The sequence below is a fragment of the Protopterus annectens genome, chromosome 3.part0, assembly GCF_019279795.1.
Source record: "Protopterus annectens isolate FY-2018-M chromosome 3.part0, PAN1.0, whole genome shotgun sequence".
NCBI lineage: Eukaryota > Metazoa > Chordata > Ceratodontiformes > Protopteridae > Protopterus > Protopterus annectens.
This window is the reverse complement of record NC_056731.1, coordinates 195,850,864-195,864,522: the sequence shown is the minus strand read 5'-3', so window position 1 is coordinate 195,864,522 and position 13,659 is coordinate 195,850,864. Positions and strand designations below refer to the sequence as shown.

The 13,659-nt window shown below is 36.2% G+C and overlaps 1 protein-coding gene across 10 annotated transcripts in view; it reads right to left on the bottom strand.

Annotated features, from left to right (window-relative positions):
* Positions 1–13,659, bottom strand: part of DIP2C (disco interacting protein 2 homolog C) — a 2,757,794-nt gene that overhangs the window by 526,266 nt on the left and 2,217,869 nt on the right. For all 10 annotated transcript variants that reach the window (XM_044064688.1, XM_044064689.1, XM_044064690.1 and 7 more), the window contains 2 exons: positions 10,455–10,585; positions 215–383 (listed from right to left, as the gene is read on the bottom strand). In XM_044064688.1, coding sequence (XP_043920623.1) covers positions 215–383; positions 10,455–10,585 — 300 coding nt within the window. The remainder of the gene's footprint in view (positions 1–214; positions 384–10,454; positions 10,586–13,659) is intronic.

Sequence of the window (13,659 nt, the reverse complement as noted above, 5' to 3'; positions counted from 1 at the left end):
AAAGAGATACATTTAATAAATGTATTGAAAACACTTACAATCCATGAGAGAAACATGAACCACAGCCATTAAAAATGTTTATAGGTTCTTACCGGAGATACTTATTTTTACATTTGGTAACCAAATAAATACACTAGTCCAAGGACCATTTTCAGGCATGCCCTGGGCCATGAAGACAAATAAAAATCAGTACCATTAGCAATTAAATTATTACCTTGAGAGATTCTGTTTGTGATCCCAGCCCCTTGGTGCACAATTCCATGACTGAATAAGAACAGAAGGTGTCACGAACTTTGTACTGACTGACAGCAAGAAGCCACAAGGCTGGACTTGTCTCCAACTCTGCAGGAGGGATCAATATCGACTGATGCCCTGAATATACACTGCAAACAGTAAAACAGCATAGTAAAAAACATGAAACACAATTTAGCTCTTTCAGCAAAATAATCGCCTCTTATATTTTTGGAAATACAGTAAAAAAATCCACTGCTTGGTTTCCTACACTTAAAGGACTGAGCAAGTGTTACACACAGAATGATCAGATATAATTAGATTTTAATCCCCCCTCCCCATAATTTGACCACTGTGTCCTCCTTATGCCCTAATGACCTGTCTGCCCCCTTCTTCATCCAACGAGGTTATTTCCCTAAGTCACTCTTTGGGATACATACATTCAAACAACTATTTCAGGCACAGGCAATAATGTCCTTCTAGCCTGCCAATACACCACGACAATACTTCCCATAATGTATGCCCAAGATTTTCTTAAAAATACCTAAAGTAGTGTTTGCTTTAATATAATTTGGTAGCCTATACCATGCAACAGCTACTCTATCAGAGAACCACTTAGTACATTCTCCCATTACTACATAATTTCCTACATTGGTTTTCTGATGATTCTCTACTACTCTTTGATAACCCCAAACATTCTCAGAGGTAGTTGTCTCTAAATACCTATACACCTGAATAAAGTCTCCTCTTACATATTTATATGAGTTACTATACAAGTTTAGATATTTTAACCTTGCATAACAAACATTCACATATGTGGATGCCCTTGGTATACTTTCGGTGTACCTTCTGCAATTTACTCAAGCTTGTTTTCTTATAAGGTTTCCATATTATTACTTCATACTCTACTTTGTGTCTAATGTAACTTACAATGATTTCAACAGTTCTGATTTCCTAGACTGTATAAATCTTTTTATGCAACCGATAGTTTTATAACTACCATTAAGTAATTAGTTGATCTATGGTCAAAAAAAACTCAAAGATGGAAATACCCGAATGCCGAAGTCCATAAATGAATCTACAGTTTCAATCACTGTGTACTGTATTAAATATTCACCCTTTACTCCATGTTTCCAAAATCTCATATACTTAGTTTTTGATGCACTTATCAGCATATTATTCTCCTGTGTCCAAATGGTCAATCTGGCCAAGTTTTTTTCTTTTTTTGCAGAGATGTTCTATGTTTAACACATTTTCAAGTCATCTGCATACAAACTGCAGAACACCTCAGATTAAACAGATAGCTGTACAAGACATAACCTAAACAAGTATGGGCACAGGACACAGCCCTTCGGGACACCCAGACTGTAACTTAGAATTTCATCTGTCCAACTACTGTACGATACTTGAGATGATCTACTTGCAAGCCATATAGCTATCCATCTTAACAAGATTGTGTCAGTGCCTAGTTGTTGTAATTTATTACTCAGTGTTTCATGTATGACTTGATCAAAGGCTGAAGTTGTATATATAAATTATATCACAACACTTTTTTCATTTATAGCTGTTACTATATTGTCATTATTGAATAGATTCATGTTACAGGTGGTTATAGATCCATTTTCAACTCATATACAGATATATGGTTTCAAGTCCCAAACTTTCGAATTCTGACAATGATTTATCCAAATTGTTTTATTCTTCCACAACAAGAAAGTAAACTTGTGGGTCTACATGGGTTTGTCCTATTCATCCTTTCCCTTAAAAATGGTTTAATAAGTGAGTGTCTCCAAACTTCAGGAATTTCCCAATACTTAAATGACCTAGTGAATAACAGATATAATGGTACTGTAAGTTCATGCTGAAGTGTTCTCAGGTCATTGTTACTCATTTTGTCTGTGCTTTGTTTGGGTCCAGTTTACATAGTTCATGTTAGATGTTGCTAGCACAATTTATCAACCCCCCCCCCTTTTGTGGAGCCAAACTGTTTTGTAAACTGTAGTGTTGGAGACTAAATTTTAGAAACTATACGTAATTTATCAATTTGTGTGTCTTTTCTACTAAATCTGACGTATCAATAAAATAGTTTCCTATTATGCTCAATATTTTTATTTACATTTTCTTTAAATGTTTCCTGATTTTGTCTCACACTATGTTCCATCTGCCTGAACAATTTTATTTATTACAGTTTTCAAAGTCATGGTTTTACCTTATTTATATTTTTTACCTCTTATCTTAGTTACATATCTTACTTTTATGGTAATATATCCTTCTGAGCTTGTGTGCCTAAATCCTGATGTTAAACATTTTTTTTTTGCATTCAATTTCCCTTTCAAAACTTACCATATTCTTTTGCAGTTTTTCCATTGAATGCATCACTCTAATTAGTTTTACAAAGTGACTGTTTTGCTTCCATATAGTCTGCTATTACCCTTCACGGCATTCACTTAGACTTCAGTTTTGCAGAATTATCTAGCAGTAATCACTGCATATCAAAGGTGGTCAAGTTGATATGAAGTAACAGTCATTTCCTAAGGAACACAAACAATGTCCCGTATGTTCCATTCCCTGGCAGGTTTGTTTACAATCTGCAGCAATTGTTGTTCCTGAACATATGTTGTAAATAATTTCCTTCCTAATGTTATTGAATCAATATTATTCCAGTCTGTTTCTGGTAAATTTAAGTCTCCAGCTACTATTTTCTCTCCTTTGCTTCATGCAAGAAATTTATGAATTCCATTAGGTCAAAAGCACTTGGGTTTGGTTATCTACACACTCTAACAATTACCTGTTCCAAGATTGTCTTTATTGTCAAAGTTACACAATCTACAGCACTGGTTTTATCACTGAACAATTAATTATCACAGGTCTCATAACAATTTTAATCCCTATCATAACACCTCCACCTGATGTTTTTGTTAGAAAGTCTGTTACAGCAAAAACTTTATACCATGGCATAACTCATTTCTTGTCATTGTTCTGTCATGTTTCACAAACTTAAACATTGGTCTTTTGGGCATGTACCAAATTTTACTAGTACTAATTCTCCTGGCATTAACAACCAGCACAAATACTCAGGTTTTGCCATCTGTGAAGTGTTAAATTTCTGACCTGGCACAAATCCTGTTGAGTTAATCAAATATTGCAGCATATTGGCTGACAAAATTTGTTTCCTTTGTCTTGACAAGTGGACCCAGAGCCATAGTACACTACCCCTATAGTACATTACCCCTATCTCTTCAAGTGAAGAGCCATAATAAACAAATAAGTAAAGTAAGGAAGGAAGGAAAGTATCAAGGACTTCAGTTTTTGCTGTAGAAAGTTGATTGGTATTTTTGTACCAATCCGCTTCCTTCATATCTGCGCTCCCATCAGCTTTTCAATTGAAAAGCAAAAAATGATAAAAGAACTTCTGCTTTTTTAAACTGTTCTAAGCCTATGTCTGCTTGCTACACAAACTGCTGAATTGTCTTTCTGTACCAGCATTATCGTATATAAAAAAAAAAGAACGCATGAGCTCTTGATCATGTCCCCCCAATAGTTTGTTCCCAGGACAACGGCCTTGTTTACTTCACTTTTGCTATGCAACTGAGTGGACTACATCTAAATACACGGGTCCCCAGAATTAGATCTGGATGTTCTACACATTTCCACTTTTTACAAATGGGTCATCTTTTTTATGACAGTATTTACCCAAAACATAGTTTCATTTATATTGACCTGACTCTCCTTTTTATGTGTGGTTTGCAAAAAACACACCTCATTTGAACCAACATGAACAAAAACAACTCCCTATCTCCTTACATTAAGGTATTCTAAGACCCAAATCACATCCTGTATTTCCTGGCAAGCAAACCATTACTCAATGTTCATTATCCTCTCTACAGACATAAGTATTAAATTCCCTAATAAATGAATCTCGATCTGAAGAATCTTTCACTTCTAATTCAGTAATGTCTGCTCAATCATTTGTTACAAAGGAATGACCATCAATATTAGTCTTATTAATATCAGTGTTTTCACTGCTTATTTCGTTTGAAAGCATAACATTCTCATCCCTTTATTGATGCACTTCCACAGCTTGAGCCACACTGTCAGCTTTGTTTTTTCTCCTCTTTTTTTCTTACAGTAATATTCTTTAATCCTTCCAAGTTCAATTTTGATGTCTTCCTTTTAGCCTGCAGCCTTCGTCTCTTTTCTACCTTCTCTGTTGGGAAAATGGTGTCATTTTCTGTAGACAGAATGTTTTGTTACTGAACTTATCATGCCCTCTAATCTGTATGCTACATAAAGCAGAGTTCTTTTTAGTATAAAATCACTTTGGATTATTGTCATTATTAAGTTTTGTTTGCTTCCTAGTTATTTGTTATGAATGCCTCATTTTTTCTCCCTACATGCTCTGAATCTTTAGATGCAAGAAAAAAATTAAAGAAATGTTGTTGGCCCACTAACAGAAAACACAAACACACTGGGACACGGACGTGATGCAATATCTTTTATTACACCAACATGGGTTTTGCAATTACTCAAGCTTTTGAGCTGGCATGAGCCCTTCATCAGGAGTTAAGCTACCAGGGCTCACATGTCAGCTCAAAAGCCTGAGTAATTGCAAAATCTATGTTTGTCCAATAAAAGTTATTGCATTACATCTGCATCCTAGTGTCTTTGTGTTTCCTGAATTATCAGACTCATGAATACTTGTATCCTGAATTTCAAAGTTGTCATTTTTTAGTATCATGTTTAAAAGGAGTTAAGTAACTAACTTTACTGGTAGTGGGCAGTTCCTTTTCTAAATGTGTTCTGTTTGCACTTTTTGACTATTATTATTTATCGCATCAGCCCATTCGTTAATATATGCAACAACACTTTTCCAAGCTGTGTCAATTACATCAACTTCAGTAAGTCTAAACATACTATTAACAACAGTACTCAAAACCTACAACTAGTAGCAAGAGGAACACAAGTCTCCAATATTATCAGGTGTTACCCTTTATATATGTATATACATTTCTTTGTGTCTTTCGGCTTTTCCCGGTTAGGGGTCGCCACAGCGGAACTCCGGTCCGCTAATGATTGGCAGCTGATTTTTACGTACCGGCTTGCCAGGCCTGACGCACAACCTTCAACAAAGGTACACCCATTCACGCATGTCTCCATGCAGAAGACGCTCTAGCTGAGAATCGAACCGGACAGCATCTTACTGTGAGGCGACAATGCTACCGCAGCACCACCATCGCAGTATATGTATATACATACATAGCATTTAATGCACTAGGCATCTCACGTGTACTTTAGCTCATCATTAATGGCATACTCATTTAAGAAATCCATTCTCAGCTACAAATGATTAAAGAATGTTAAAAGGTTGCCTTTCTTCCTACAGTATGATTCCAGTACTGTGTAAGTACCTGAAACCTGCTTGTACTTTATAAAACTTTCATTTCTTCACTTTAGTATCAAAGGAAGAGAAAGACCACTCACTTTTTTTAAGCTTAACGTCTCGCATAAGTTGCAGTGGAATTTGTCTACACTTGCATGACATACCACAGCCACAGAGAAATTTGTAGTCAGAAGCTCGGGCTGCTGTAAACATGACAGAAAGGTGTGAAACAGTTTTCCATTGTCTTTACTGCAGAGAGAGAGAAAAAGAACTTACACTGATTAATGTCTGCTTCTAATGTAGCCAAGCCTTTCATAGCAAGAGAGAGCAATTAGAACAATCAATGGTTCAATGGCGGTTGTCACCTCTTTTGACAAATTTACATAAGCAGCATCACAGTATTGAAATGCTAAGCTTTAAACTTTAAATGTTTGTTGTTTATAGTATTTTACATTTTAAGATGACTTATATGTAGTATCAAAGATGTCTGTGACATTTACCTAAAAGTCAGAAAATATTTTTTCTGGTAATTCTTGCAAAGTATCAGCACATTTATCGAACTGAAGGGGGAGTAGCTGTCAATTCATCTTGGACTACAAAAAGATACTTTGAACAAAGGCCTGTAATTTAGCAACTGTTTTGGCTGCAGCTGTATAATTCCTTAGTATACTATAAAACAAGCCCTGAGACGCACACAAATGAGGGCTGTTCAAGAAATAAAAGAAGCGGTCCTGTTACAGACAGTATATAAGACAAGAGTGACTGACATTAATCCTATTATATGTCAGTGGAATGGGAATACACCACTACTTCCTTATGTCTACTATGACTCATACAATACGGACCTGAAATGCATTATGGGAAAGAGGCTTGAAGAAAAATAAAATCATGTTCATACGTCAAAGCCCCATTGACAGCCACTTTGCAGAAAACACATTAAAATTCTATAAGAAGCAGTCGGAGTGACGTTGAGATGTTAAAATAACTCAGAAAACAGAGACAAAGTGAAAAAAAATTTTTTTTAGTTATAAGGCTGAGTTTTCCTTTAACAACCATTAAAATAATCAGCTTCTATACTGACTATTCACCATTCTAAATAGCATGTTCTTACAGAATTTCATCTGCCAGCTAAGACTTCTAATATTCTGTTCTAAATTTTTAAATCTTCCATTCTCTCAAAACAAGCTTTCATTGCCTTTGTAAATGCTAACTGCTCTTTCTCTCTCTCTCTCTCTCTCTATCTCTATCTCTCTAACAGAACCACTAAGGTCACAAACTACGCTATCTGTACATTTTGTAACTGCTAGCCTCCTTATTTTGTGTTTATCGGTTTAATTTTTGTCAGTTACTATTACCATAAGCTTGTGTGTCTTGCCCTGTTTTCTCCCAAAATAAAAAAATCACAGTTTTCTTTGATTCTTCACTATTTTTTTTTAACTTGAAGAGATTGAAAAAAGTACCTTTTAATTAATCTACATTCATTAGTGTATACTCTTACCTTATGCATATCAAACAGAAATTGTGGTTAACTTTTATATTATATATTTATGCAAACAACTTTCTACATTGTCACAGTCCAGCCCCCAGCAGCTACAGATCTCTTATTATTCAAGTCATTTAACACTTAGAAACAGCTACTTCAGGTTGGACACTTACACATTAATATGTTGATGCCTTTACACTTCACATTTAAAAACATGTTTTCTGCTACTACATTTAACAATACTAAAGTTGTTGTTTGTCTTTTCGGCTTTTCCCTACTAAAGTAGTTATGAGAAAACACAATTAGAAGTTGAAAACTTATTTTAGAAACATGTTTCTTTTCTCCACTCAATTTGTTTCATGGGCAACCATATCAAAGTAGGAGTCATCTGTTGTAGTTTCACCACCAGTTTCAAATAAAATACAACAGAATTGATGCTCCAGTGTTCTAGTATTTTCTTTTTCCATAGTTTCTCATTATACCATCTTCCAGTTTAAATCCCGGTTTATCCTTACTAGATTGTTAGTGTTTTTCCTGCTCCTCACCTTCTTGGAGTAAATATAACTGGTTTGAACTCATAATTCTCCTGGCAGACCATGGGCTTTTTTTTCTTGCAATTCAAGTGTTTTTTCTTTTGAAACAAAAGAAAGAGCTTCACTGGGACATATACTCAAAGCCCCTCCCCATAGCTGTAGATGCGTGAGAAGCAGAGTCCCTTTTACCTTGATGACTGGAGCTCTGGTGACTGTTTTTTTTAATCTCTTTCAAAGCAAATCTGTTTTCATACACCTTTTTTACCCACCTGGAAAAATATTTGGAAAATCACTGGATAAAGCAGTTTAAATCTTAATCCTGTTGACAATTCTTGCTGACTAGAACAAAGTCTTCTGTCTAGTATAAAGCAAGTAATTATTTTTTACAAACATCCTGGCATCACTGATAGCCAACATCTTTCTTTTTTGCCAAAATTTTTCAGAAGTATTTCCTTCTGGTGGTACAAATATATTTGGTCCAATTTGGGTCATGGCTTCCTCCTGGAGGGTGAATTTGGGGCAAAAACATCATGTGCCTTCTTGATTAATATTCTGGTGCAAAACTGAATGAATTCAAAGATGGCAATGATAAGACCCCTACAGTTACTTTATCTACATGTTACTGACAAACACTTACTCCTATTCTGTTTCTGACTGTTCTCTTACTCTGTTCCTGTAATTCATACACATAAAAAACACAAGCCTTTATTACTGAACAACTGCTGCAAAATGGCCAGATACAGTACTATAACTACAATGTCTTTAACCTGCTAACAAATCCAGTCTACGAATAATTATTCTAATCCTTACATTTGCACTTTCCTATTATTGATTCTCACCCAAAACTGAAATATTAGTGGTTATTTCTAAGATGGCTCCATATTGATCAACAGCTTGATTAGAGATCCCCTGATGTGAAAACATAAATACAAACTGTAAAGGCACTGATGTTTAACAGGAAAAGTGATTAGGGAGTTCAACACAGGGAAACCGAAGTCTGAGGTTTAAACCTCATCTGTTTTACACTCAAAACACTGTACGGTAGTCTTGCTGACTTTCTGGCCAGTCAATATCTATTAGTTAAATCTACAGATGCCTCTATCAGCAGCACAAAGAATGCCTTTTTCTTTAATGTGATGGCTTCCCTCATTACTACTGCTGACCACCAATGGGTACCTGGGTTATCAATCGGACACTGTCCAACAATCTTTTGACCTCCACTCCTTGCCACTGCCTCAATTACTGAGTTCATAAACATGATCCATGTCTCCACCACTATATGGAGGAAGCTATAGAAGATATGAGAAAATAACCCATCCCATACAAAAGCACCTACAATATTAGCAATGGTAAAAAAAAAAAAAATATATATACATATATATATATATATATATATATATATATATATATATATAAATATGGGCCAAGGCTAAGTATTTTCCTTGGGGGCTATACAAACTGCACAACTGCCCATTAGTAACTGTAGGGGAATAAAATGTGTAGAGTGTGAGGGCACATGAAGCAAATCTATATTCAATTACCCCTGCATTGGCATCACAGAATGTCCATGCATGTTTGAAATATGAAGAATATAGTACAGACAGCATACAAACAACTCCATGCCCATCCCTACTATGGTGGTGGCCTGAAAGTTGTCCATATCCCGTTTCCACTGATTTACCACTAAACACACTTCTTCTTTCTTTGACTAAATATGATCCCATCTTATTAGATTACATCTCTGGTGTCATGACATGTAATCAGGCAGAGACTTTTGGAAGTCAAAAATGTATTAAATTTGCTTCACTGATGTAGAATTTGTGGCTTTGACTACAACAACTCAGTCAATTTGGGATTTGAATACTGCATTTAAACCCCTCCATTATCAGTTGAGACAGGTAGGATCAATTCTACTTTTCACTCTGCTATGTCAGGGTGGGAACAGGGCTGTTACAAAAGCACCCTCTGCTGGAGATCAGTAGGCTAGCAAAAAGTACAGCCACTGTTGCTTAAGTCTGCTTAAAGATAGCACATCACAAGGCAGCACAGTGTTTGCAGGTGTCAGTGGAGCAGGCATCTGTATGCAGTGCATATCTGACATACAGAAACAAAACTGAACAAACCACTTTTCTAGAGCCATAGCTGGGACAAGTGGTGCCCTGGACAATCCTCCAGTTAGTACCCCTCTCAACCACAGTTGGGGGGGGGTCCTTAGCTAAACAGGCACTATGTCGCTACATAAACTTTTTGCTATAGACACCATTTCTAACACCAATCATTTAAGCAGCTGCAATTCCCACCAGTCGACCTGACTTACCAGGGATTAAATTACACCTCTTCTACAGTGCTGGTTACACCCCCTAACATCTTACAGGTTCTCCCCATCTGAACTATGGGACTGAACCTTACAAATAATGTACTTTGGCTCTCACTTCCACTACTCTGGCAATAAGTGCAGTTGCTGAAAGACTAATCCTGCAAAGAATATTTTTGAAGAAAAGGGGAGAAAAACAAGGTGCCACATGAGTCTAACACGTGTGATAAAAATGTACATAAAAGTAAATTTAAATAAAATGCTAGGAGACCTACATTTATCAAAATGAACACTGGAGCTAAAAACAAAAATACCTCTGCAAACATTTATTTATTTTTGTGTGACTTCAGTAAATTCTAAATGAAAACATGAAGGCTCTTGGTATAATATGCATTTTTTTTTGCTTTTAACCATTAAACATATTTAACACATTGATATATAATACCATTTCTTCACTAATACTGAAGTCTTTACCAATTAAAATTATACTAAAAGCAAACCATAAATTCTTACCTGCAGAGGCACCAAAGAACAAATCCAAGCCCACAGTAAGGATCCAAGCAGATTGCAACTTCTCGAGAAGGGTAAAGCTCACACTGCAGCTTAATGGATCGACAAAAGGCACTAGTGGCTGCATGAGACATCTGCAAGACAACAGGTCATAAGCGATTTTAAATGTGAACTGAACATTGCTTTTTGTCTTGTGCTGTTAATGCAAGTTTAACAGAAGAAATATCAGAAGCTTAGAAAACACACAACTCCCTGGAAGCTAAAGGAAAATATTGCAGATAGTTTGACAACCTAAATATAGGGATAATCTGACCATTAGCAATTTAATTAGTGAACTGGTGGGTTGAAAGCCTTGTATTATTTACAGAAGTAGGACTCTTAAACAAACCATTCAAGGCTCTAAATAACAAGGTTCTACAATTATGGCACTTTTAGCTGTGGAAAGTGTACTGGTTTTCAATATAACTTGTAGACACCCCTCTATGGTATGTCTGACAAGTCTTTTTACTTTTAAATGTTCTGTACTTCTGCAGCCACTCACCTGATACATCTAGTCCAGTGTTGGTGCAATTTTTTTTATATAGGAAAGACAAAGACCATTTGGGAAAAGAACCTGGGAGCATACATTAGCTATTAGGAAGTAATTGCAACATTGCTTTATAGAAAACATTTTACAGTTAAGTAGTAAAAGCTATTTCAAATATTTGGGCACTCTAATGCTTAAAGACCATATACGAGGGAGTGACATGAGAAAATTCATCACCTCTGGAAAGGACTAGGCTCTATGGTGTACAGGGGAATGCTCTGACAATTACTCAGATGACTACAGACTGATTAGTGTCTCAGGTGCTGGAAAAGCCAGGGGGCTACACCAACTATCAGTTTGCCCATTCCAGGGGGAGGGTGTAGTGGTTCCTTGACAGCCATTGCTCTGTGTGCGGGTGGAGGCTTGCACAAAGGCTACTGACTGTTATGGGGTTAGGGTGGGCTTGTTTTCCTAAGCCACTACTACTTGAAAGCATGCTCACATCAGGGAAGAGCACTGAAAACCCCAGAATGATGCAGCACCTACATCAGTCAACATGGGTAGGTAGGAAAACAGAATAGAAAACAAATCATAGCATGTGCCTTGGAGTGATGTAGGTCATTCACTGTAGGGAGTACCTGTTAGCCCGGGCTAGGCAAGCCATCACAATCTGTAAGCCAGACTCACCTTGCTGAAGAGACAGGGCAATTTAGCCATGGTCATAGCTTGAACAACAGGTCTCCTACAGGCCCAAGTCTTGGGAGTTAATCTAGACTTGCTTGGCAATGACAAAGGGCATTCACCTCTGCTGTGAGCAAGTGGAGTGTTAGAACACAGTTGGAGGCACAAGCACCCTCATGGCTGCCTGAAAGATGGCCCTCTGAAAGGTTCTTGCCTCTGTACTGGGGATAGCTGGTATGGTGCAATGATAGTACTAATAAACAAAAAACAGATCATCTCATACCTATCAAATACAAATATAAACCTCAGTTTCACTACCTGCATTCCAAACTATTAATCTCAGTTGCAGCCTTTCTTTCCAAATCTTTAGCATGCATTTGCAACCTCTCTCTTACAATGGGGCAATACCTATTAGTCTTATGTATGGTGTCATTGTGCCTATTCCTAAAATAATTTTTCCCAGCTCTCCAGAAGACTATAGGACTATTGCCAACCTTTGCCCCCTAGCAGAAATCCTAGGAATAACTTCTCTATGAGCTATTACTATACTATATCCAGAAATAAGACATTATAGCTCACAATAGCATGAATTCTGCCATAAACACAGTATTTAAACAATTTTTCTGTTTAATCTCACAGATGTATTCCAACATGGAAAAGGACAAACTAACTGGTACTATTTTTGTGGACTTAAAGAGAGCTTCTGAAACTATTAATTGCAACCTCAAGTACTCTGGTACTCCTAAAACATCACCTCTTGGTTTAAGAACCGTTTCTAATATATCTTTTAATATTACTGGCCAAAATGTTCACTCTGACTAGTTATTTCATCAACAGACATAGGGCTCAGTGTTAGGACTGTTAATGGTTTCATTTTATATTAACCTCCTTACTTTGAATATTTGCCATCTTAACATATCCATGCATGCAGATGACATTCCTTACTTCTGCTCATAAGTCATCACACACAGGTGGCAGCTTCTATTTTAAAAAAAATTGTCTTCCTTAACTTATTATTGAAAAGCCAGTTCCAAATTAAGTATCAGCATTACCAAATCTCCTGTTAAGCTCTTCAGAACAGCAGAAAGATCACCAAAACTCCTTTCCTTGTATTTCTGATCATCGTTGAACCTTGCTCCCTTTCACAACTCAACAACAAAAATTGGAATACTTTTAGGCAGTATCCTTACTTTTCAGAATCTCATTGAGATAACCCCTACAAAAGTTCTACTACAGCTTAAAGCAGCTTAGCGTACATCTCTAACTTACTCACATTTGAAGTTAAGTAAGTGACTGTGATCAATGTTTTAATTCCTAAAGTTGAAAATGCATTACCTCCCTACTAAAACAAAATAAAGCTACTTTATAAACAACTGAAAACAAGCTATATCAACTTTATTAATTGAATATAATACCATTACACCACTATTCAAAGTGTAAAGCAGCTTCCTGCCACCAGGGTATTGTATCTGCTAAATGCTTTCACCTTTAAACTACCTGAAGACAATCACTGCTTACCTATCACAAACATGCTTTCAGTTCAAGAATCAATATACTCTACAGTGACTGCCAAAAAGCAATTGCTAGAAAATGGAAATCAAAATCTAAACCGACTGTAAGTGAAGTACCGAATATTGTAAAGGAGATAAAAGAACTGGATGTGGCACACTGAAAAAGGGAAAGAGCAAATTATACAGAAATAAATGAAATTTATGGAAACAACACATGCAAAATAATTTTCAGGAAGAGGAGTGAGGTATAAGAGAAGGCAGGAATTGATGTAATGTTGGACTGAGTGATAATTGTTAAAATATATTATGTATCATGCATGAAAAATTTTACTTTTGGTTTGTTTTCTCTTCTATTAAAGTGTGTGTACCCATGTCACTGCCTAAAATGGGACCTAATAAAGATGTTTAAAATTTTTAAATAAAAAATAGAATTCATTTACTATCTTTGTTCCAACAGTAACATAAAATGTACCAGACTTCATATCTATTT